This window comes from Meriones unguiculatus, chromosome 1, assembly GCF_030254825.1.
Source record: "Meriones unguiculatus strain TT.TT164.6M chromosome 1, Bangor_MerUng_6.1, whole genome shotgun sequence".
Lineage (NCBI taxonomy): Eukaryota > Metazoa > Chordata > Mammalia > Rodentia > Muridae > Meriones > Meriones unguiculatus.
This window is the reverse complement of record NC_083349.1, coordinates 27370684-27395248: the sequence shown is the minus strand read 5'-3', so window position 1 is coordinate 27395248 and position 24565 is coordinate 27370684. Positions and strand designations below refer to the sequence as shown.

Genomic DNA, 24565 nt, shown 5'->3' with positions numbered 1-24565 from the left:
CAAATGCCTTTCATCCCAGCTCTTAGGAGGCAGGGGCAGGCAGATCTCTGTGAGTTTGAGGCCAGCCTGATCTACAGAGTTCCAGGACAGCTAGGGCTGCACAAAAGAAACCCTGTCGAAGGAAAAAAAAGTTTACATCAGACATTCTCCCAAATATATGGTATAGATCTTGAGAGAGAGAGACACCTAACAATCTTCTTCTTTTTTTTAATAATTTATTCAGCTTTATATGCATTAGTGTGAAGGTGTGGGATCCCCTGGAATTGGTATTATAGACAATTGTGAGCCTGCCATGTGGGTGCTGGGAATTGAACCCAGGTCCTTTGGAGGAGCAGACAGTGCTCTTAACCACTGAGCCATCTCTCCAGCCCCCACCTAACACTCTTCTAAACAAAACTTTTTGGCCAAGTGTTATGGCTTGGCGCAGGCCTGTAATCCCAGCACCCAGCACTGAGAGAGGCAAAGGTAGGCAGATCTTTGTAAGTTCGAAGCCAGCCTGGTCAACATAGGGAGTCCATGACAGCCCGGGCTATTACACAGAAAAACCCTGTCTCAAGAAATCCAACGAAAGTTTTGAAATTGTGCCAATAGAATGAAACATTGCATTCTTGCCTTTTGATAAACAGCCTACATCTGCATACTCAGGTTTTCTGAGCTTAGGGTTCCACAATAATAGTAAATAAACCATCATTCTGGTTCCTAAGATAAAACAGCCCCACCATCAAGGCTTGAAGGTAAATTCCACACACAACACACAAACCTACATTACCTACATTATACAAAGAAACACCATAAGTCAGAGAAACTTCTACTTGCCCCTCAAGTACTCAAAGCATTTATGAAGATTTCAGCCTCACTTTATTTTTTGTTAATCTCACATTGAAGCAAGTTTTCGGCTGGGAACATGGTTTAGTATTTAAGAGCACCAGTTGCTCTTCCAAAAGAGCTGGGTTCTGTTTGCACCCAAGTAGAGGATTACAATGTCTGCCTTGGAACCTGACATTCTCTTCTGACCTCCAAGCATACAAGTAGCCAAAACACCCATAAGCATAAAAGAAAAGACAATAAGGAGCAAGTTTTACTCCTCTGAGAACACTGAAACAAAACTGACAATAAAATGCTGGAAAACCTAAGCCTAAGAGATGACAGGCTTTCATGTTTTTTCAGCTTTCATGTTGTGCTATATTAGAATGTACCCCCAAACTGTGTACATGCATTCAGAGACCTAGAACTCATTGGAAAAAAACAAAACAAAACAAACAAACAACAAACAAACAAAAAAAACCAAGAGGTCTGAAAATGAACAACCATGTACATAAAGTTGAGAAGATGGATATACTAAGAACAGTTAGGGCTGGGCCGTAGTGGCATGCACCTTTATCTTGGTACAGACTAAGGCAGAGGCAGGAAGAATTCTGAGTTGAGATAGAGGCCAGTCTGATTTACAAAGCCAGTTTCAGGATAGCCAATGCTACAAGGAGAAACCGTCTCTGAAAACCATAAAAACAGAAGTGTCACAAATAAGGCCAGCCAAGGGTGGTGGAAGACAGCTTTTAATCTCAACATTTGGAAAACAGACTACATGATAAAACATGTTGCTACCAGTTCTTGTAAAGTTCCTATGTTTAGAGACTTTTTTATTTTTATTTTTAAACATCATATATTGCTAGGGAGAGTATCATTCCTGGAAGTACTCTGCAAAACAGACTTTACATATATATTGATCTTAACCAAAAGGCTCATAAGTTATACTGTCACTTCCTTCTTCAAGTTAGACTTGTGGCCCAATATTCTAACTATTCCCCAACATACAGATTTTAAAAAATAAATGTTTCAGCGCTGGAAAGATGGCTCAATGGTTAAGAGTGCTGTCTGCTCTTCCAAAGGACCCGGGTTCAATTCCCAGCACCCACATGGCAGCTCACAACTGTCTGTAACGCCAATTCCAAGGGATCTGACACCTTCACACTAATGCACATAAAATAAAAATTACATAAATTAAAAAAAATGTTACACAATTCATACTACACAATAGGAGCACATTTTTAGAAACAGTACTTAAAAAGTATCCTTTACTTTCTGCCTCATTTTGTATAATCCCACAGATCCCACTTTAAGGCTTGAGATTCGTCCACATACTTTAGATTTGCAATGCCTAGGTGATCTCGTTCTTCCAGCTTGTCAGTCTCTTCTATGAAGTGTTTTTTTTTTTTTGTCCCAGTGGGACTAAAGTAGGGAGTGGCTTCCTAGGTACTGCTAGAGGACATGGCAAGGTTTCAAAGCTCAGGTTTAGGAGTTCAAAGAACTGTCTTGATTTCTGCTTCCCAGTTCTGGACATGGTGTATAGCTTGAGTCTTAGGCTCTTGTCACCTCTTTTATTAAAAATGTATAAACAGGGCTGGGCAGTGGCGGTGCATGCCTTTGATCCCAGAAGCAGGTGAACCTCTGGTCTACAAAGTAAGCCTAGGACAGTCAGGGCTACAAAGATAAACAGTCTAAAAAAACAAGTGTAAACAGTACAGGAAATATGAGTACTGGAAACAGTGAAAGGACATCAGTGTCCAACAGAGCCTTGTTTTTTTTCTGCATCCCACTTCTACCTTTGTGGATACTGGTTTGTGATAAAAGGCTCATTATGTACATCATGCTTGAGGTCCTACTCCTACTGCTTCTATCTCCCAAGTGTTACCAATCTGCACTTTCCAGGTAGTACCCAACCTGTACAAGGTCCTGCCAGAGCCACAATGGAGGCAATTTTGTCCATCCCCCTGCGACCAAGTCAAAGCCTGCCTATATGCAAGAACTACCCTAAGAAAGGTCTTCAGCTTTATTCCCTTGGAAACAGTATTAAATTGGAAACCTAGTTTTAACCCTTAATCTGGGTTAGAAATAAAGGTTTGGCTTTATGTTCTACTTTTTTCAAGTTTTCTCAGTTTAACAGCCCCAGCTCTCCTTCAACTCACCAGGTAGATCAGGCTGGTCATCGGAGACTTGTGCCACTAATCCCCCCTAACCCAGTTTTCTCTTCACTAAGATCAATAGTGGCTCCTATAGCCCAGACTTGCCTAATGCACCCCTTTTGCCTGTTTCATTTAGGCAGGCACCTGAGGAATCAGTGGGGCAGCAAGACAGAATGGCTCATCTGAAACAAAATGTCTACTTGCAGGAACTTCTCAGCCTTGTTGCCACTTGACCTTTTTGGCCTTAGAGCAGTACTCTGCGGCACTTTTAGCACCTTCACTGCTGGTCCTTCTATCAACATCTACTTAGGTGGCTCCTTTTCATGACCAACTCACCTTTATTGCATATTGGTAACAAAGACACATCACCTTTCCCCCCCAAAAAAAAACCCCTCAAACTTCGTGGTTCTTGGAAACCATGTAGGAAAATCCCTAACCTTCCAGGAAAGGCCTGGGCTTGACTCCCAGCATCCATGTTGGCTCAACACCATCTAGAATCTCCCTCCCAAGAGATCCAGTAATGGTGTCACCCAACATACCCCAAAACTTACCAATCTTTAACCCTACAAATAGAACTCCATGGTTCAACTAAAACATGCATGGCTAGAAATGAGATATTCCCACAGAAGGCAGGGAACTCCAACTTGCTATCAGGATCAAAGTTCTAAAGCAGGAAATGGCAGCCCATGCACTTAAGCCCAGAAGCATGCCTTAATGTGCATTGCTGTTTTGCAAATGTCCATGAGGTTGCCTGCAACCTCTAGAACTGCAATTAGTTTTTAGTTACCACATGGATAAAGTCCTCTGGAGGAGCACTGACTATATCTCTACAGGCACCAGAGATCTATTTAGAAAAAAACACCTGTAGATTATCTAGAAGACAAATTCTCAGCCACTTCCTGGTTTGCCAGGTCTGTCTTAGAACTAAATTACTCTAAAAATTCCAATTAAAAATCTCAAATCTGATAAACCTCAGGTTTGTATCTGGTTCACAGCAGATACAATGTCTCTGCTAGCAGGTATTTAGCAAATAGAGGAATCACAACAAATGGAAAAAAAGAACTTTATTGGTCAGAGAAGATGACAAACTCCAAATAAATAACCAAAAACTGCAGGATGATCAGAGACCTTTGTTGTTTGTTCCTGTAAAGAGGAAAAAAAAAGTTAAATCCAGGTAGCATGCCCAAACTTAACACTTAAGACAAATCTAGAATGTCCATTGAGCTAGTGTCAGGGTAGAGCACTACAGAGACCTACCACGGGTTAGACCAGGGACTTTTGGGTTCTATTTTTAAACACCCCATAGTCAGTCCCTCAGAACTCCTTCCTGATCTTTTGAGTTGAGTTACAGGTTGTCTATCCACTGAGGTCTCCCTCCTCAGCCCCTCCTGGCTTTTTCTATGACCTGAAGGGCCACCTACCATTTACACACAGCTGATGCTTTCCTCAGACCTGTAAAAGACATAAACCACCTTATTTTTATCAACTGACAAAAACCTTTTCCTTTCTGTGTACAAGAATGCAATCCCTCAGACAGTTCCTTCTGGAACAAATGTTCCTCTTATCCCCCAGCCAGCCCCAGTGGGTTCACCTTTTCAGGCTCTGGAGCTAGGACAGGAAGTAAGACATGTGAATGTTTCTTCATGGGGAAATTATAATTCATTAGACCTTACATTTATGTTTTCTCACCTTACTTTAGCTGGGATTGTGAAGATGATTTCCTACAAGATAGATCAGAAATTGGCAATTATCCCTACTGCTTAGAAGAAAACTTTACATGAAAGCTTATTCTATATAAATCATGTGCTAGCTTAAACTTCTTCCTGTTTGAGCAAGGTAAGCTCACAACTCAGTAAATACCTTTCTTCAGTCATCAGACTGGGGCGGTATTCAAATCATCATGGTGAGCAGGAACACACTAGATTGAGGCATTACACAATGCCACATCTAACAAACTATAGCAAGTAACAAAAAGCATTTTACCTGGCATGGCTCAGAGTCTGGCCTAGACACCGAACCTGAAACAAGACAATTATCAACAATGTTTAAATCTTGCAATTTACCATTCTCTTGTAACCCATCGTTTTGAGGAAAGAAAAAAAAAATCAGATTTCCAGGTCTCAGCAGCAATTATCAGCCGAACGAGATTCTATGAAAGTCATCATATACATGCCTTTTAGGAATGCACCAGAGTAAAATGCTCAATGCATGCACCAAGGTAAAACTACTCACCTATGCATCAACAAGTATGGAAGTTTGGCACTGTATCAGAACCTGGCGAAAAGAAAGCAAACTATTTAACAGATGGCTGGATTCAGGCACCCTGGCCCCACCCTACTCTGCAGTTTCTCAGGTGTTCCTGTGTTTTCACTGGCAGTCATAGTGAGCTAGTTTGATTCATCATGGAAACTGTCAACCCAGTGAACAAAACCCATGTTAAAAAAAAAAAACGGGTTCAGCCTTCAGCACTATCAGGAAAATCACCTCACCTTTTCATAAAGAAAACATCAGGAGAGCCTGGGAAGGAGAAATAAGCAGTCATTTTCAATCATCAGGACAGCACAAAATTCCCTTATCACCAATAACTGCCATCAGAACTCTAACATGCTATTAATTTACAGCTTCATTGAGCATCAGCGTACCAATTCAAATCATCTGACAGTGATATGGCTTTATAAAGAACCCTGTGACTAATAACATGCAGAGCACAGTGAAAAAAGCAGTTCGCTGGTTAATGTCCCCCTCCTGATTATTTTAGACTCTCCCTGCAAAGGCTCCAAGTCCCAGTTAGACTATTACCTGTACTCATCCTGGGAGGTAGCTTGAAAATCCCAGAATGTCACAGGATCCTAGACACAGAAAAATCAAGCCATTACTAAATGTAACCATAGCCATCCGTGCACATTCTTGATCTTCAGCCCACTTTTCAGTAGTAAAATGACATCACTGTAGTTCAGCCATATGCTTGTCATTTACACTCATCATTAAGAGGTAATCTAAATGTACTCCCTCCTCCCTAAAAAGCAGAAATAAGTACCCACCTGGACTACCAGCAAAATGTCCAATTTTTATCACTAAACGGGTCTGTCTCCAAACTGTAAGCTGCTTTAAGGTCAGCCATATCTGAGAAAATAGAAACAAACCAAACCGAACACTTCAGTAAACACTTTTCTTTAAACCAAAACACCTGCCGTTCAGAGTGCTGTGTGCTGTGCTACTCAGATTTTTGTCTGTCTTCTCCACTACACAATCAGAAAGAGAGAGTTCAACTTTAAATCATCCCTGTAGCACATTCACAACAGAAAGAAAGAAGTAATGGCACAAACACTTACTGCAAAGAGAGAGCCTACTCTCATTCTTTCGAGTGCAGTCAAGTGCTTCAAACCTGCAAAATAAAGTTAGCATGCGGTCACTGCTATGTCGCTTTTGGGGAGAAAGCTCGACCCAGAGGCTGTAGGTACAAGGCCATCCTCCTCAGAGTCACTTATCCTCACGGAGATCAGTACAGGTCTGTGAAAAGGTACTCATCATAGGGGATGGCCTCCTGCCGCCACCATTTTGTCCTTCACAAAGCCCTGCCATTTCTACGTCTTCAACTCCCCCCAAAATAACCTCCCCTCCCCAGCTACGGAACAGTGTACACAAAATTACGTCTAGGACACGCTATGTCCACGACGTCTTTTAGAGAAAATCGCCAGAGAAGCTTTACTAGGAAAAGCCAGAGCCTGGCGGTTCAAGCAGTTCACAACAAAGGCAGATAAATTGTTGTGAAATCGAGCTCACCGCGGATACAGGAAGGCTGGCTTAAAAACAAACTAACAAAGGAAAAAAAAAAAAATCCAGATTAAGGCCTCGCGTCTTAAGCGCTCACACTCACCCGGACCAAGGAAAAATGAGACCGACAAGAAGGACGAACGACCTATAAATACCGATTCGCAGAGGCCCACGGGATTTGGAGGCGGGACCGAGGCGCGCGCTCACGGAAACGTCCTGAGAGTCGGGGGAATTGTGGGTAGAGGATTCCACCCAAGGTGCGGGTAGAACGCTCCGCCTCCGAACTTGCGGCGCGAAAAAGAGGCGCAGGCGCTTTACGGAGGAGTAGCGGCAGGCCCTGGGCCTGTCTGCTGGGCGGTTCCTACCCACTGCGGATAAGACGTCATTGTGGAGGTTTGGCTTCGGGTTCTCTGCGGCGGGGCCAGCAGTGTTACTGTTACCGGTGCCCGTACCTTAACGCGCTTCCTTGGCTCCCACTCACGCTAAACCCGCGTGTAGATCCATCTCTATGGATGCTGGACCCACCGAACACCCCACCGGCGGCGTCTCGGTTCCCCGCCAGCCGCCCAGCGCGCAGACGGGACCTGACGTCCAGGCTGTCAGCGCTGCGGGCGACTCAGGTATTGGGCCCCGGTCTGAGCTCTGTTGGAGATTCCTTCATGGAGCCTTTTAGGGAAACACAGTCAGACCTAGATGCCTGTGTCATTCTGGTGACCGATTTTTGTGTTTTGCTTTCTGTTCTGTTTTCGCCATGATCTTGGCCCGGACTGAAGTAGGGCCAACATTAGATGGCATTTATGTAGCATATTGCACGTTTTTGTTTTTAACAGTACTATAGATTAGACCTGAGGCCGTGTGCATGTTGTCCTCTACTTCTGAGTCTGACACCTCTCCACCCAGCCACCTGGGTTTACCGTTGTAAGCACCCTATATGAATTAATACTCCACTATACTAAGAGGTAGTGACAACCCTCATTTTATACATGGGCGGTCTTGAATATAAAGAACGCTGGGGTGGGGGGATTCTTAAAATTTACCAGTTGTGTAAGCCACAGCTATACAGTGGTTATTGAGACTATGCGGCAGCATCACATCATTAGTCATTTATAGCAAACATCTATTGCATAAGCTTGCCTTGTAAACATTTATTACTCTCTTATTATTAGTTGCTCTTCTCTATGACCTCACTTAATAATCCTACTATTCAAGTTGGAAGGTGTTAAGGTAAGTAATAGATGAGGAACCCGGGGCCTAAAGAGATTTAAGTAATTTGCTGAATGCTATCCAGATAAGCAATATTAGATCCAAGGTATAAATCCAGACAGCCTGATTCCAAAGTCAGCCCTGGTTGCTCTTGCTTGGAAGACCCTGGTTCAATTCTCAACTCACAGCCATCTGCGATTCCAGTTCTAGGGGATCCAATACCCACTTCTGGCCTCCAGGGTTACCTGGCACACAGGTACTCATACATGTATGCAGGCAAGACACACAGCTAAAGTGAATAAATTTAATTTAAAAAGTAATGGTGGGCATGATAACGCATGCTTTGAATCCTAGCACTAGTGAGGCAGGGGCAGGTGGAGTCTGAGGAACTCAGCATTTTCTACATGAGTTCCAGTCCAGACAGGGCTACGATAGTTGAAACCCTTTCTCAAATAAAGACTTTTTCGTTGTTGTTTTGATTTCTTTTGTTTTGTTTTGTTTTGTTTTGTTTTTTTTCAAGACAGGGTTTCTCTATGTAGCCTTGGCTGGCTTCGAACTTGCTTTGTAGACTAGGCTGGCCTCTAGCTAATGAGAGATCCTAGATCTTGGAAGTATGCAAGCTTTAGTACATTGATGTAAAGCAGGTCCACCTTAACTGGAGATAATCTATTTTCCTAGGAGTAAATGCTTGTAATCTTTTTAATGACTTGCTGATTTGGGCATCTTACAACTGCTATATTGCCTTGTTAATTCTTAGCAATGTATATATTGCTATATATTAAGCAGCATACTAAGTAAGTTCATGTAAGCATTTCCTTTTCTTTCTTTTTTTTTTTGAGACAGGGTTTCTCTGCGTAGCCTTGGTTGTTCTGGAACTCATTCTGTTGAACACGGTGGTCTTGAACTCAAAGGTTCAGAGAGGCACTGCTCTGCCTCCCTCCCTAGTGCTGATATAGATAGATAGATAGATATACATAGATAGATATCTATACATATATGGTGGAACCTGAGAGAGTGGAGCCAGTAAATGAGGTGGACTAAAGCCTCATGCAATAGCTAACTTTATTGAGAGCATCAGCCAGTTTCTACTCGGAGGGTTAAGAGGAGGCACGTGAGTAAAATGTGCAATCCCAAGGACAGGGTGCATGTGGGGATAAACTGCAGGTGGCAACTGAGGGCTATGAAAGTACATTCCAAGAACAACTCCATCTTTTTGAAGAAACTGAGGCCATAAGATCTTCTTTTTGTTGTTGTTTTCTTACAGTTTTTTTGTTTGTTTTATACTGCAGCAGTCACTGTGAGGCATTTTATTCATTGAGTCCGAGAAACAATGTGTCAGAGGAAGTACTACAACAGTCTTAAACTGAGCCAGAAAGTGATTCCCAATGTCTTCCCTCAAGTGATCCTGAGGCATGCACCCCACTCTACCCCTAGACTTTAGTCCTAGGAATGCTGGGGGCCACTGTGGCCAGATCTCCCTGTCCCTGCAACTTATACCTGGGTGCCCCAGGTCCTGCTGAGGCACCTGGCAGTGTGCATCCTGCAGTAAGTACCCTTTGTGGAGAGCCTACACTAAAGCAGCCCCAGAACTCCTGTGGGCTTCCTCCTACCGAGGCTGCTCTGCCTCCTCCATTTTCTTGTAGTTTTCTCACAAGCACTCAGAACTCTCCTCACACTCCTTCATTGTTGGGTAGTGTTCCAACACATACACACACAACTTTTAAAATATGTCATGACTTTATTATTCTCTGTGTGTGTATACATATGTATGTATATACTATATACACATACAACTTTTAAAATATGTCATGACTTTATTATTCTCTGTGTGTGTATACATATGTATGTATATACTATATACACACACACACTTTTAAAATTTAACTTTATTTTAGAGACAGGGTTTCATGTAGTCCTCAAACTGACTATAGCCCAAGAGGACCTTGAGCTTCTGATCCTCCAAGTGATAAATTATACCCATGTACCACCATGTCTCATTCTATGTGTGACAGGGATCAAATTCAGAGTTTTGTGCACACAATGCAATACCAACTGAGCTACATTCTCGGGCCTTTATTAAGTTTTCTACTTGTTAGCAAATACTAGTATTTTTCTATTTGGATTTTTAAGGTCTCACTGTATAACTGGCTGGCCTGGAACTCACTATGTTAAATAACCAGACTGTCCTTGAATTTGCTATCCTCCTGTTTTGAGACAGGATCTCCTGTAGCTTTGACTGTCCTTAACTCCCTCTGTAGCCCAGGCTGGCTTTGAACTTCACCTCATTGGTGCTGAAATCACAGGATTACAGGCACACTAAATAAACATTCTTTTTTCTTTCTGTTTTTTTTTTTGAGGCGAGGCAGGGGAGGAGGTTCTCTGTGCAGCCTTGGCTGTCTCCAACTCAGGGATCCAGAAAGGCACCTGCCTACCTAGCGGAGGGATTAAAGATGCCTGGCTCATATAAACACTCTTGAGTGACATACTGTCATTTTCCTTTCCTAGAATTTTTTAAAGTTGTTTTTTTTTCTTTAATAAGCTCAATAAAATCATCTATGTGTATTATTTTGTGTTTGTATTGAGTTATGTTTCAACTTTAAAAATTCCACTTTAACAAACCATTGTTTTTTATTGATCTGTGCCTCTGTGTGTGTGTGTGTGTGTGTGTGTGTGTTTGTGTGCTTACATGATGTGTATGTGGGTTCAGGAGTTTGCATGCTCTAGCATATCTGTGGAAGTCACAGGACAACTTTGAGGGGTCAATTGTCCTTCCAGTTTGGGCTCCAGGGGTTGAATTCAGGCTATCAGGCTTGTGCAGCAAGTGTTTTTTACCTGGTTAGCCTTCTCACCAGCCCATGTGTTTTGTTTTGTTTTGTTTTTGAGATGTGGTCTCATGTAGCCCAGGTTGGCCTGGAACTCATATCTAGCCAAGGATGGGATAACTTTGGACTTTGGATCCTCTTGCCTCTACCCTTTGAGTACTGGGAATACAGGTGTGTGCCTGATACTGGGTTTTATGAGGCAGTAGGTTCAAACCCAGGACTTCTGTATGCTTGTAAGCCCTCCACTAACTTAGCTACATCCCCACCCCTAGCCTTACTCCTAGGTTTTTGTTTTTTTTTTTTTCCACAAACTGTCATACTCATTTCTTCCCTTCTAGTCCATTCTTTGTAGCTAAAGTGTGCAATTCCCAGCACCCACATTGCAGCTAACAACCGTTTGTAACTTTAGTTCCAGAGGATCTGACGCCCTCTTCTGGCCTCCTAGGGCACCAGACATGCATATTGTGCACATGCAAACAAAACACCCCTACACACAAAATCTTTTAGAAAACTGTTTAGTTCACTTCTCAGCTCACAGTCCTTCAGTGCCCCTCCACTGTCCTAAGGCTACAGTCCAGTTTCACTAATAATGCAGTAAAGAAACATTGCTCCCTTGCCAATTTGCTTCTGTCCTAATTTCCTTTTTGTTGCTGTGAAAAAATACCCTGACAAAAAGCAACTTAGGGGAGAGGTTTGTTACAGCTTACAGTTTCAAGTTACAGTCCATCGTGGTCAGGGAGTCAAGACAAACCTCAAAAGGCCTCACCACATCTGTACAAATGCAGATGTGCTCATGTGCTTATTTGCTTGTACTTAGCTCAGCTTCTCTTACACAGCCCTATGGAATGAAGGGGCCTTCATGTGTCTTTCTATGTCAGTTAATTAGGACAGTCCGGAACAGACACAGCTACAGGTCAACCCAATGGAGATGATCTTTCATCGGGACTCTCAGGTGACTCTTAAGTTGTGTCAGGTAGATAATTAAAGCTGACCATCTGGGCTGGAGAGAGATGGCTCAGAGGTTAAGAGCACTGGCTGCTCTTCCTAAATGGTCCTGAGTTCAATTCCCAGCAGCCACTTGGTGGCTCACAATCATCTAGAATGAGATCTGATGCCTTCTTCTGCCGTGTAGGTGTACATGTAGGCAGAACATTGTATACATCATAAATAAATCTTAAAAAGGCTAGCCATCCATTCCTTTTTTAAACAAACCTTTACTGCAATTATTTATTTGTTGTTGCCACAGTGCACACATAGAGGTCAGAGGACAACTTTTAGTAGTTGTTTCCCTCCTACTATGTGGAACACAGGTCATCACAACGTCACAGCCGTATGAGTCCCAGGTACTGACCAACAGACTTGAAGGCAAGTACTTTTACTTGCTGAACTATCTCACCAGTTCCCTCCCTGAGCCTGACCTACCTCTCTTGCCAGCCACAAAAATCTCTGAGATTTGATTTTATACAGGTAAATCATCTCTCTATTGCCTAGCAGGATATAAAACACAAATAGAATTCAATGTGTAATTTGTAGTTTGTTCAGATGTATGGATGATAGATGATGCTAAGTATATAGGAGCTTGGACTAGTTTTGAGCTCGTTTGTTTTTTCGAGACAAGGTTTCTCTGTGTAGCCTTGGCTGTCCTGGACTCCCTTTGTAGACCAGGCTGACCTTGACTCAGAGATCTGCTTCCCGAGTGCTGGGGTTACAGGTGTGTGCCACTGCACCAGGCTGCTTTTGAGCTCTTAGGACTCTGCCTCAACCTCCCTTTATATTTTTGACTGATCTTTTTCAGCCTCAATTGATTCACTGTCACTGGTTACTAAGCAAATGAGCTTGCTGTTAGGGCGCTGATGAATGTTTTGTCAAAGAACAACCCTGCCCCCACCTGGTAGCAAGAGGCACTACTTCCCTATCGTGGAGAAAGGAAATGTGCAAATGACTGTATAGCTTCACTTGGAACTAGAAGATCCAAGTGGAGAAAAAGTTCTGTCAGTCTTAGTTTGTTCTAGGGATCCAACGCGAGGACTTGGACAGGCTAAACACACACTGTATCACTAAGCTATACCCTAACACTATGTATTTATTTGATAATTTATTGTTATTTATTTACTTACTCATGTGAGCAGCAAGTGTGGAGTTCAGAAGACCATTTTTGCTTCTCTCTTCCCATGATGTGTGTCCCAGGGATTGAACTCAGGTCACAGTTCTTGACTGCAGAGGCTACTATCTGCTTAGTCATCTCACCAGGCCCTAAGTAAATTATCTGTTTTTTTATGGTTCTGAGGATTGAACTGTGGAGTCTTGTGTGTGCTTGGCTAGTGTTCTTATTACTGAACTATACCCTAGTATAATTAATAGATAAAAATAATTAAATGTAAAGTTTTATTTATTCTATGTATGGGTTTTTGTGTTTTTTTTTTTTTTTGCTTTGTTTTGTTTTTGCTTGCATGTATATCTGTACATCATGTGTGTACAGTGCCCTTGGAGGCTAGGAGAGTACATAGGAGTCCCTGGAACTGGAATTACAGTTGTTAGCTGTTGTGTTCTAGGAATCAAACTCTGGTTCTGTGGAATAGCAATCAGTGCTCTTCACCACTGAGCTATCTTTTTACCCCACACTATTTCTTTTAAAGACTTATTATTATGTATATAGTGTTCTGTCTGCATGTAGATCTGCATGTCAGAAGAGGCCCCCAGATCTTATTACAGATGGTTGTTGAGCCACCTTGTGGTTGCTGGGAATTAAACTCAGGACCTTTGGAAGAACAACCAGTGCTCTTGACCTCTGAGCCATCTCTCTGGCCCTTACTCCCCACTATTAATTTATTTTTAAGATCATGTTTCCCTCTGTAGCCCAGGTTGGCTTGGAACATATGATCTTCCTGGCTCAACCTTCCAGAGTGTTTGACTATGGGTGTTCTCACATCAAGTTCTCTTCTACTTAGTTTTTCAAGGTTGTTTCAGAATATGACTATCCTTTATTAATAGCTGGTACCCACAAATCCTTCCATTTCTTCCTCTATGTAGTCTATTCAAGACATCCTGTGTTACATAGGTGCTTTTTTGCATGTGCACAAATGGTGGTGGTTCTGATGGAGGTCTAGGCTACTTGCTTTTATTGCTTCCAGTTTTTGGTTCTGCTTCAGCCTGAAAGAACTGTTTCATGTTATCAAAGACTATGCTAGATCTGTGTAACATTAGGACTTGATAGGGTCAGAGAGCATTCAGCTCAGGCTAGAATGTTCTGGATGTGCTCTGATTATTCCCTAGTCACTTTGTACTTTGGTTACATGTAATAAATGTGGTTCATTCTTACTCATCTTTGCATCTTCAGAGGCTCAGCTGTGTCTCTCCCTTTCTTATTGTCAGCTCTAGACAGCAGTGGAGCCACCACTTCGTTTCTAAGTGATGCAGACACTCTTCTCACCATTATATACCTGCTAGCTTTGATAGATGTCTCCTCTGGGCCTTTTCTTGGACTTCAGTTATCATTAAAGCCCCACATAATATACGCATCCCAGCATATTCATTATATTTACTTTGTTTTTTTCTTTGCTTTTGCTTGTTTCTGAGTCAGGGTCTCATGTAGCCCAGGCTGGCCTCAAACTTGCTGTATAGTTGAAGGTTATGTGCTTATGGGATTATAGGCCTGTGCCTCCTCTGTGCTTGGTTTATGTGTGCTAGGGATAGACCTCAGGGCTTTCAGATGTTAAGTAGGAACACTAAGAACTGAGCTACAACCCCAGCCCTTCATTCGTCAATACCTGAGATGCTGCTGATTGAACCCTGGGCCTTGCAAATGGTAGGCAAGCACCCTCCTCCTAACTTAATTCCCAGCCCTTTAAATTTATGTTAGTCAATACACATTAGTAGGACATGAAGCTCTCTACTTTCCTCTGGAATCTTGACCTCCCTCTTCTTGTCCTTCTCTCTTGTCAGTCTCCTGTAGCCCAGACTTGCCTCACTGTGCTTCTGACACTGGCCTTGAACTCTCCTGTTCCTCTAGTCTCCAACTCCCTAATGCTTGGATTGCATGCATGTTGTATTATATTAATATTTACTATTGATACATCTTTTAGTTAATCAGAGGTTATTCCTAAACAGCTGTATACCCAAATCACCACACGGGGACTGGGATTTATTTAATTAACCTAGAATATAATGCTGGGCAATAATTATTCCATCCTAAACCTCCAAGCCCAAATAATTTCCTACCACTCAGATTCACCTATCATCCTTGCTTTTAGTGATACCTTAGGTCCGGTTCATTTCTTCAGGTGGTTCCAAGACCTCTCTTCCTCTCCTCTCTCCTCCTTCCTTCCTCTTCCTCCCACTCCATACCAGGATGTCCCACCCTGTCCCCTACATTGCTCAGCAATGTGGCTGGTTGTTTTAATTGACAATTTAGAGAACAAATGGTGACATGTTTACACAAACTTGAGACAGGTGATGCTTAGAATAAGCATCAAAATGCAATGTCCGGATTGAAACCAGATTGGGGGGTGGGGGGGAGGATCAGTGTTTGAATGAACAAGGGTAAGTTGTATACATTCCAAAAGAACATTATACCAACACATGCGTACGCCAGCATGCCTGGTGCCTCTGGCCTCTTTGTCTACAGTCTTTTCCTGTCCTCTCTTCCTTGCCACCATTTCATTTTAGTTTAAACCTAACAAGTCTTGGTCCATTTTCCTACACAAACCGCTTCATCTTGGCATAGTAGTGCTAACTTTAGTTGCTTCTAAGAAGGGAACAGTGGGTTTGAATGGGACAATTCATCCACTCATTTACCAAACACTTCTGAAGGGCTTACAGTATGGTATTTGAGCAGACTGACTGATAAAACAGCAGGAGGCTCTCACCACTTGTCTACAAGTGCAGACACTCAGACAAGAAAACAGAGACAACAAAGGTGGGACCTGAGTTGTAGCAGTGCTGAATGACAGGTGGAGGGAAAGTGATTCCAGATGGGAGCTTTCTCCCATTGTGATGTATCCAAGTGAGGGAAAACAATCTACTCTAGGGAGTCGAAATGCTGTCACTTGAGTTATAGTTTGAATGAGGAAGAGTAACCCAGGAGCAGCCAAACAGCAGAGCAACAGCATGTACAGAGGCATAAGACTGGAAATACACATGTGTTGTGAGATTGGAAGGTGCTGGAAAGCTGGGCAGAAGTGATTGGGAAGGTATGCTGGGTGGAAAGACTGAGGAGGCTTCACTTCTCCAAGACACTTTGGAATTAATTTCTGCCATTCAGAACTGTGGGGCTGGGAGATAGTATGTTACCTTAAATTTGTATTTATTTTGTGGGGGACAGTGAACACATGGAGGTCAGAGGACAACTTTTGGGAGCCAGTTCTCTTTTCACCATGTGGGTTGAACTCAGATTGTCAGGCTTGGTGGGCAAGCACCTTTAGCAGGTGAACATCTTGTTGGCTTACTCTCATGAGCCATCTGATTGGCTGGAAATACTGTGTTTCTAGGGAGTATTTCATTGAACCACCTCAAGGAGCGCTTCTGCTGGCATAGTCCACCAACCTTACATGCTGGGTACAAAGTCTGTCCTGAACCTTTCTTATCTGGCATGCCCAGGGCAAGGTAGGCCTCTTATCATCTGTGAGCACTGGCACGAATTTTAACCTCTACCCACATTGCCTCTTCCTACGAACTAGTGTATAGGCTTTTTTTCTCGTGAGGCTGGAGAGGATCTTTGGCAGGTGATGAGACTTTTCATACCCCTTTTTCTCAGACATTGGTTTCTGCTTTCTTTCAAATACATAGCAATCTTGGCTGCCAGCCTAGGTGGGAAAGAGAGAAAGGCCTGTTGTTTCCTTCAGCTTCTCTCTGAAAATAACCCAATTGGCTGTGGTAAAGAACATGAAGTTCCTGAGTGTTGGCACTCCTAGAGTTGATATCCAGTTGTCCCTGCTGTGAACCCAGTCTGCCTCATTTACCTTCCTCTTGCTAAGGACCTCTGGGGTGGGGTGGGGAGGATTTGAGCTTTCAAAGCTGCCTCTAAGGGCCTAGCATAGTCAAGTGATATAGGAAGCCTGGCCCATTGGAGGGTTTGAGAGTTACTGCAAGGTATTACCGAGTTCTTACTGAGTCAGAACATCATGTACATTGAAGGGGTAGATCCCTCAATGCCTTTGGAATGTTTAAAACAGCCCCATACAGTCTCTTCTGGATGTGTGATTCCCAGTGGGCCAACATTCTCTTACTAGTAACTAGAGTAGGATGAGAATGGCAGTGTCCACTTCCACTCTGCAGTTCTCTCTCAGATTAAATTTAAATCAAGGAGAAGAACGGTTTAGTGTTAATTCTTTGCAATTAATGAAACGAAGGGTTGGAGTGGGTAGTCAGTTAATAGTTGCTACCTGAGGAATTAAATTTAAGGAGTCTTGAAAAGTGAGTGAGTGTAAGCCCCGAGGGGAATCCAGGACCTGACTCTGAGAAGACAAGAACTAGAGTGAGGAAAGCAGAAGTGGGATGTAGTGCCAGGGTCTTTGTGAAGTTGGGAAGACCAGGTGTTAGCTTGAGCCCTGCCTAGGGCGAAGGGATGATGATGTGGATGGAAGCTGGTGCCATTTTGCAGAGAGAATTTAGGCCTCCCGGGAAGTGGGGCCGGAAGATCAGAGGAGGGGCTTTGGAACCTGGTCAGGACAAATTGGAGTTGTTATGCATAGGGTGCCGGCCTACATTCTCAGTTTCCCAGACTCTGGCTCTGCATCCCTTTAAGGGGCGGGCCGGGGCGGAGCCCTTGGGTCATTTTCCGCCGCCACGCCCGCCAGGCTGCCGAAGCTGTTACGGAAACTAAGCTAGTCTCACAACCGCGGGACACCTACTTGAGCTGGGAGGTCCAGGCACGATTCGAGCCGCCCAACTAACACAGGCTGTGTCGTGTCACCCGTTCTGCAGGCACCATGAGCCAGGACACCGAAGTGGACATGAAAGAGGTGGAGCTGAACGAGATAGAACCGGAGAAGCAGCCTATGAATGCAGCGGATGGGGCGGCGGCCGGGGAGAAGAACGGTCTGGTGAAGATCAAGGTGGCCGAAGACGAGGGGGAGGCCGGGGCCAAGTTCACGGGCTTGTCCAAGGAGGAGCTGTTGAAGGTAGCGGGCAGCCCGGGCTGGGTGCGCACCCGCTGGGCGCTACTGCTGCTCTTCTGGCTCGGCTGGCTCGGCATGCTGGCGGGAGCCGTGGTAATCATCGTTCGGGCGCCGCGCTGCCGTGAGCTCCCGGTACAGAGGTGGTGGCACGAGGGCGCCCTCTACCGCGTCGGCGACATCCAGGCCTTCCTAGGCCCGGAAGCCGGAGGCATAGTTGGTGAGTGGGGTGCTCACCCTCATCCTTTTCCCCATGTGCTCCCTCCTTTACGAGCCATCTGTTGCTTTCCTCCCTTCTCGCCCTCTCCAGAACTCAGATGGTTCTCTACTGCACCCTGTTTCCGGGACCATTCTTTGGCAAAAAAAAAAAAAAATCCCTCCTTTCTTTAAAAAAAAAGCTAACCTGACCCCTACTTCTTCCAAAGGGTGGCTGACTCAGCACATTCAAACACCTCCCACCCCCAACCACGCGGTCCCTGAGCCAGTCCAAACCAGTTTCTGAAGTAATATGCGAGGCTCCTTGCGTCAGCTACTTTGTCTCAGCTACTTTGTCTCGTGATTCAACCCCCTTCAGAGGGAGTCGGAAAGTGTTGGAGAGAATGTGGAGGCCGGGGGGTTTTCATGCCCCACTGGTTAACCCATCCTTGTCCTCCTCATAGGTCTGAAGAAGCATCTGGAGTACTTGAGCACCCTGAAGGTGAAGGGCCTAGTGTTGGGCCCAATTCACAAGAACCAGAAGGATGAAATCAATGGAACCGACTTGAAACAGATTGACCCCACGTTAGGCTCTCAGGAAAATTTTAAAGACCTTCTACAATGTGCCAAGAAAAAGAGTAGGTCTTTCTAAGAAAGCAGAAGGGGTTTGTTATTCTGGCTAAGAAGCCGGGTAGGGTTTTTGTTTGGTTTACTTCTAACTGGCTCAGAGCTTTTACAGGACAGACGCAGGGGAGATAGGATGTTATGATTCACATTAAGCAGTGTGGTTCAAATGTTCTCTAGTTAGCTGAGTAATTTTCATTTATTTTGGTTTTGGTGTTGAAAAACCATCATGTAGCTTGGATTGGTGGGCCTGTGCCTTACCACATAGATCAGGCCGGATGCAAGTTTACGAAGTCGCTGATCCTGAGTGCTAGAAGTGTGCCACCATGGCTGGCTAAAATCAATGGCTTTTAAATTTATGAAGTGGATCCATTATGTGCAAGGGATTCCAATATTGTTTTAAAAGTCAATATGGAGGGCTGTGAATGTAGTTCAGTTGGTAAGAATGCTTGCCTAGTATCCATGAAGCCCTGAGTTTGATTGCCCTTCACAACATAAAACAGATGTAGAAGCGTGTACCTATAATCCCAACACTTGGGAGGTAGATGTAGGAGGCTCGTTATCCTCAGCCAGCCAGCCTGCATCTACATAAAACCCTGTCTCAAGATGGGGGGCAGTGGGACAAACCAAAACCTCAGTATGGAAACGTGTTGAAAGACGTTACACTGTGGAGGGGAAACCCAGGGCTCTGTTGCTCAAACTTATTTGCTCCACTGTAAAACCAGTTGACGGTTTGGTGGGGTTCATTCAGGTCTAAGCATTTGTACAAACCCTTCATAGTGTACATATAGCCTTGTGTTCAAGTCCCGTCTCTCCTTTTATTACCCCAAAGAATTTCTCTCAGCTGGTTTTTGTTCTAGGCATTCATATCATTTTGGACCTTACTCCTAACTACCGGGGCCAGAACACATGGTTCCTCCCTGCTCAGGCCGACATTGTAGCCACCAAAATGAAGGTGAGTTTATGGCTGGTGGCATACAGATGCTGGGCTGTGTGGATTCATCCACAGCAATCCTCTGTGCATGTAGCATGGTTCTCACAAGTAGGGATCCCTCCTCCCACCCCACGGTGCACAGTGTTTCTAGCTGTTTCTTTTCTGACTGCTCTTTTTTGTGTTTCCTTTACTCTAGAAGCAAGGCTGTGGCAGGAAGGGAATTTCTCAGATGTCAGTCTGGAAGTTTTAATTTTTCTTTTTGTGACAGGAAGTCTTTCCTTTCTCTGTGGGAATCTTGACCTGACTGGCTTCCCGGTTTCTGTTTGATATGTTTGGAATGGAGCCCAGTTTGAAATTATAAGCACTAGGGTCTTACTATGATGTTCCTGGGATTTTATTTTGTCAAGTATTTTATTATTTAAGAAAAAAGTTTAACTCCAGTATGAATTTTTTTAAAGATTTATTTGTTTTCATGTATATGAGTGTTTGCTTGCGTGTGTATGTATGTTCTCCATGTGCATGTCTGATATCCCAGGAAGCAAGAAGAGGGTGTTAGATCCCCCTGGCACTGAAGTTACAGAGTTGTGAGCTGCTGTATGGATGCTAAGAACTGAACCTGGGTTCTCTGCAAGAGCAGCAAGCACTCTTAACCACTGAGCTATCTTTGTAGCCCCCTATCCCAAGTATTTTATAGCTTGTATCTAATTTCTTCTGTAAACTCACAAAATGCCTGTTATTGCCAATCTGTTAATGAGGAAATTGAAACACAGTCACTTCATCTTTTCCAAACTTGCAGTCTCGAGGAGTCTTCAGTAATCTGCCTTTCCTTGAGGTAGTGGCTTGAACTCTGTAGCCACCAGGCCAGGGTAAATCTTCTAACATCATCTTAGCTTTTGATGCCTATGTATTAGGACACTGGCAGGTCCAGGATGGACATGACAAACTAGAAGCAGATGCTGACACTTTACTGTCAGCTGTGATTCTGAGGGAGTCATATTTTGGATTATCAGCATGTGGGTAGGACTCCCATAATCACTCCAGGCTCTTGCAAGTTTGGCTTTTGTTAGTTACTGGGAGATTTGTGTTCTATAACTTTGTTGCCTTGGATGACCTTGAGCTCTTAATCCTCTTGCCTCCCAAGTGCTGGGATCCTATACTCAGGAAATCTGCTAAAAGTTAATGATAAGGAAGTTCAAAGTGCTAGAGAAAGCCTGTAATATTAGCACTTGAGAGTTGGAGGCAGGAGGATCAGAAGTTAAAGGACAGTCTCAGTTATGTAATGAGTTGGTCTTCAGTCAAAAAGAAAAGTAACTGGTACTGTTTTCAGGTGGTAGCCTCAGATGAAGGAGTAGTGCAGATGAGAGGGGAAGAAAGGGGGTGGGGGTGGGGTTCTGTGCTGAGTGCCAGTTGAAGCCAGGGCTTAAACCTTCAGGCCTGGGCCTGTTCTGCAGAGCTGGCCTCTTTTCAAATGTCTTAACATCCCTCGGGCTGTGTTTTGAATTTCAAACTTTTTCGTTCTTGGCGTTGCTCCCACCAGCTCTTGTGGGAGAGCACAGGCTCTGCAGGCCTCAGGAAAGTAGGAAAGGAGCAAGTTTGCCTTAGGGTTTTGACTGGTATGGTAGGTGCTATCTCTGCTGTTCTCAATTATGATCTTAGCCATGTCTTGTTTCTCTGAGCCTGTTTCTTTGTCTCTAACTTGAAGATATTTTTATTCCATATACTAAGTGTTAAATGTTAGAGCTATGCATGCAAATTTTCTCTTGTGTCATTTCCATAGTTGTTAAAAATGAAGCTGTGTGATTTGTCAAAGGCAAGAATAGATCATAGAAAAATGCTATTGCACAACAAAAGCATTGATGAGGACCCAAGGGCTAACCTTTGAAATTGGGAGAGTGGGGCTGGAGAGATGGCTCAGGGGTTAATTTCTTCCAGAGGTCCTGAGTTCAATTCCCAGCAACCACATGGTGGTTCACAACCATCTATAGTGAGATCTGGTGCCCTCTTCTGTGCAGACAAAACACTATATATGTAATAAATAAATCTTAAAAAAAAACAAACTGAGAATAAACCCTTGTTTTCTAGGGGTCGCCGGGAAATTTGGTGTAGTTAAGGGCTTGCTTTTGTGTTGATTTTTCCTCTGTTCTTTTGTCCCCTGTAGGAAGCTCTGAGCTCTTGGTTGCAGGATGGTGTAGATGGGTTCCAAGTTCGGGATGTGGAAAAGCTGAAGGTGAGTGTCCTTTCTGCACTGAGAGGCAAAGGTTTGGTGAGAAGAGTGGGTCTCAGCCAGGGCTAGGTAATGTTCTCTGTTCTGATTCTGCTTTTTTTCTACTAGGATTCATCCTTGTACTTGGCAGAATGGCAGAATATCACCAAGAACTTCAGTGAGGATAGGTAGGTACCTGACACCCCTGCCTGGCTGAGCCCATTATGAGAGCCCCTTGGAGTTCAAAGCCGAGAGGGGAGTTTACCTCCTGCCGTTTGCTAATGAAACTCGTGTCCTTGTTCTGTGCAGGCTTTTGATTGCAGGGACTGAGTCCTCTGACCTCCAGCAAATTTTGAGCATACTTGAATCTACCAAGGACCTGCTGTTGACTAGCTCATACCTGTCAAATTCCAGTTTCACTGGGGAGGATACAGAATTCTTAGTCACTAGATATTTGAATGCCACTGGCAGTCACTGGTGCACTTGGAGTGTAAGTACCATGCTGTCGTAGGGAAGGTGGAAGGCGGTGGTTTTAGGGTGGGAGGTACTCACAGGCATATCTTCCTTTAGGTGTCTCAGGCAGGACTCATGACGACCTTTGTACCAGCTCAACTTCTCCGACTCTATCAGCTGCTGCTCTTTACTCTGCCAGGGACCCCTGTTTTCAGCTATGGGGATGAGATTGGCCTGCAGGCAACTGCCCTTCCTGGACAGGTACCCCTTGTCTTCTGCCCAGCACAGTGTGGGAAATAGTATTGTTTTATGTATCGCATCATGGCATCTGTGGATGACAGCCAAGAGACAACAGCCTTAAGGTAGAACTTTGTTAGATTTCTTATCAGTCGTCCTGTGGCTTATGTTGCAAGTATATATCTTTTAAACAGGGTTTTCCTGTTGTCATACTCATTGTATAGCCTGGGCTGGCCTCAGACACCATGTAGTCTGTTCTCCTGGAATGGAACTCAACATGTGTGTGGGGTGGGGGGAGAGGGGAATGTAGGTTCATACACAGGGATCAGAGTACAGTTTTGTGGAGTAAGTTCTTGCCTTCAGCCTTTATGTGGGTTCTGGGGATCAAACTCAGGTTGACAGGCTTGCATATAAAGTGCTTTTACCCATTGAACCATCTCACTAGACCTATTTTCAAAGGTATTGCCTGGTGTCTGGTAAGATGTTCAGAATGGTGCCAACATTCGTTTATTGGACAGTGGTACTTTGCATCCTTTTGAGCCCTCTGGGAACTGATAGCTTAGTGAGAGTCCAGACAAACAAGGCACTGGGTGCCATGATAGGGTGCTATCATAAAGGCATCTACCAGCAGAAAACAGCACAAAATGATGAAATGAAAATATCGAGAATGAGAAGGAGAATAGATCCACCCTCTTTTAAAGTCCCATACTCTCTGTTTGTTAGCCTGTGGAGGCCCCATTCATGCCATGGGATGAGACCAGCATCTCCCACAGCCCAAGACCTGTAAGCTCCAATATGACAGTGAAGGTAAGCAGTTTAAGCCTGACCCTCATGGTGGACAGGTGGCTTACGGATGCCTAAAGACCCCCTCTTTTCCTTCTGTGTATGTCTATTTTCAGGGACAGGAAGAAGACTCTGGCTCCCTCCTTACCCAATTTCGGCGGCTGGGTGACCTTCGGGGTAAGGAACGCTCTCTGTTACACGGAGACTTCCATGCACTGACCTCCTCATCTGGCCTCTTCGCCTACATCCGCCACTGGGACCAGAATGAGCGCTACCTGGTGGTGCTCAACTTTCAGGATGTGGCTGTGTCAGCCAGGCTAGGGTCCTCCAGCCTCCCTGATGGCATGAACCTGCCAGTCAGCGCTGACCTGTTTCTCAGTACTAACAGTGCCCGGCAAAGCCATGAGGAGGATGCCTCCCTGAACCTGGAAAACCTGAGCCTGAACCCTCATGAGGGCTTGCTGTTACAGTTCCCTTATGTGGCCTGATCCTGCCTATCCAGGCCCCCCTTCTTTCTCCAGGCCATTTGAATTCTGTTTTTGTTTTTTGTGGGTTTTTTTTGTTTGTTTGTTTTTTCTTTTTAACTTTTGCAGATTACATACGAATTCTCACACTGGGTGTTTTTGTCTTCAAATAAAAATCACCTCTGCTTCATGAGATTCTGTCTTCCCTTCATCCTTCATCATAGGATTTCTCTTCCTCCTGTTCTCTCTTGACCTACCCCGCCCCCAATAGTCTCAGCTAGTTCTATACAGCTGTTCCAGCTATTAATAATTTAGGGACCAAGGCTAGAAAAGGGCCCTTACAAGGTTAACAGCAAGGAGGTGTCAGGACTGGAGCAGCAGCCACACCTCATGCTAGGGACTTGGTTATTTCCAGCTTTTCCTTATCTGTCTTAGCACAGGTGTCCATCCCTGGTGGTCAGTTCTCGTTCTCTCTCTGCCATTTGTCTCTTCAAGAAAAAAAAAAGGTAGGGTGGGATAGCTTGAAGAATGCACACTCCCAGGGCCTGTGGGTCTTCCAGCAAAGAAGAAAAGCCCCTTCTTCACTCAGTGGTGAGGCCCTGGTATGCACAGGACACTGATCCCTAGCGCCGTACCCCCACTCCCAAAAAAAGCCAATAAGACAAAACCTGTGCTTCCATGTAGTCTCTTGTGTGGAGATAAAGAAATAATAAAGAAATAAGGAGTAAACATTTTCGTGCGATGGATATGGATAATCAAGAAGGAAAAAGTTAGGGTAGAGAGATGGAGTGTAAGAGTACC

At 44.2% G+C, this 24565-nt stretch overlaps 1 protein-coding gene, 1 long non-coding RNA gene and 8 other non-coding genes across 11 annotated transcripts; 1 reads left to right on the top strand and 9 right to left on the bottom strand.

Annotated features, from left to right (window-relative positions):
* Positions 1 to 4009: 4009 nt before the first annotated feature.
* Positions 4010 to 6901, bottom strand: LOC110557448 (uncharacterized). Of its 2 annotated transcripts, none has more exons than XR_009592496.1 (10): positions 6838 to 6901; positions 6293 to 6345; positions 6002 to 6083; positions 5760 to 5809; positions 5450 to 5477; positions 5193 to 5234; positions 4944 to 4978; positions 4650 to 4681; positions 4382 to 4412; positions 4010 to 4103 (listed from the first exon to the last, which is right to left on the bottom strand). It is a non-coding gene; the product is annotated as an uncharacterized LOC110557448 (long non-coding RNA). The 2 variants fall into 2 exon arrangements; XR_009592497.1 differs by lacking the exon at positions 6838 to 6901 and adding an exon at positions 6744 to 6813.
* On the bottom strand, positions 4485 to 4610 carry LOC132651430 (small nucleolar RNA SNORD22). Its single transcript, XR_009589098.1, has one exon. It is a non-coding gene; the product is annotated as a small nucleolar RNA SNORD22 (small nucleolar RNA).
* LOC132651422 (small nucleolar RNA SNORD31) lies at positions 4804 to 4868 on the bottom strand. Its single transcript, XR_009589095.1, has one exon. It is a non-coding gene; the product is annotated as a small nucleolar RNA SNORD31 (small nucleolar RNA).
* Positions 5061 to 5129, bottom strand: LOC132651412 (small nucleolar RNA SNORD30). Its single transcript, XR_009589091.1, has one exon. It is a non-coding gene; the product is annotated as a small nucleolar RNA SNORD30 (small nucleolar RNA).
* On the bottom strand, positions 5305 to 5369 carry LOC132651388 (small nucleolar RNA SNORD29). The gene has a single exon (XR_009589083.1). It is a non-coding gene; the product is annotated as a small nucleolar RNA SNORD29 (small nucleolar RNA).
* On the bottom strand, positions 5547 to 5620 carry LOC132651393 (small nucleolar RNA SNORD28). Its single transcript, XR_009589085.1, has one exon. It is a non-coding gene; the product is annotated as a small nucleolar RNA SNORD28 (small nucleolar RNA).
* LOC132651398 (small nucleolar RNA SNORD27) lies at positions 5883 to 5950 on the bottom strand. The gene has a single exon (XR_009589086.1). It is a non-coding gene; the product is annotated as a small nucleolar RNA SNORD27 (small nucleolar RNA).
* On the bottom strand, positions 6174 to 6248 carry LOC132651407 (small nucleolar RNA SNORD26). Its single transcript, XR_009589090.1, has one exon. It is a non-coding gene; the product is annotated as a small nucleolar RNA SNORD26 (small nucleolar RNA).
* LOC132651373 (small nucleolar RNA SNORD25) lies at positions 6429 to 6498 on the bottom strand. The gene has a single exon (XR_009589075.1). It is a non-coding gene; the product is annotated as a small nucleolar RNA SNORD25 (small nucleolar RNA).
* Positions 6902 to 7085: 184 nt separating the features above from the next.
* Positions 7086 to 23957, top strand: Slc3a2 (solute carrier family 3 member 2). Its single transcript, XM_021651857.2, has 10 exons — positions 7086 to 7354; positions 17681 to 18091; positions 18531 to 18704; positions 19551 to 19645; positions 21783 to 21851; positions 21957 to 22015; positions 22137 to 22317; positions 22398 to 22541; positions 23241 to 23324; positions 23417 to 23957. The coding sequence occupies exons 1-10, from the start codon at positions 7243 to 7245 to the stop codon at positions 23786 to 23788; spliced, it is 1701 nt and encodes a 566-aa protein (XP_021507532.1). The 5' UTR covers positions 7086 to 7242; the 3' UTR covers positions 23789 to 23957.
* The last annotated feature ends 608 nt before the right edge of the window (positions 23958 to 24565 follow it).

What these genes read in the sequence shown, in the direction of transcription:
- Slc3a2 (XM_021651857.2), top strand. Translation starts at nt 7,243, where the DNA reads ATGGATGCTGGACCCACCGAACACCCCACCGGCGGCGTCTCGGTTCCC. An exon ending in GGAAGCCGGAGGCATAGTTG is followed by an intron (nt 18,092 to 18,530) that starts GTGAGTGGGGTG and finishes TCCTCCTCATAG; the next exon opens with GTCTGAAGAAGCATCTGGAG. An exon ending in GTCACTGGTGCACTTGGAGT is followed by an intron (nt 22,318 to 22,397) that starts GTAAGTACCATG and finishes ATCTTCCTTTAG; the next exon opens with GTGTCTCAGGCAGGACTCAT.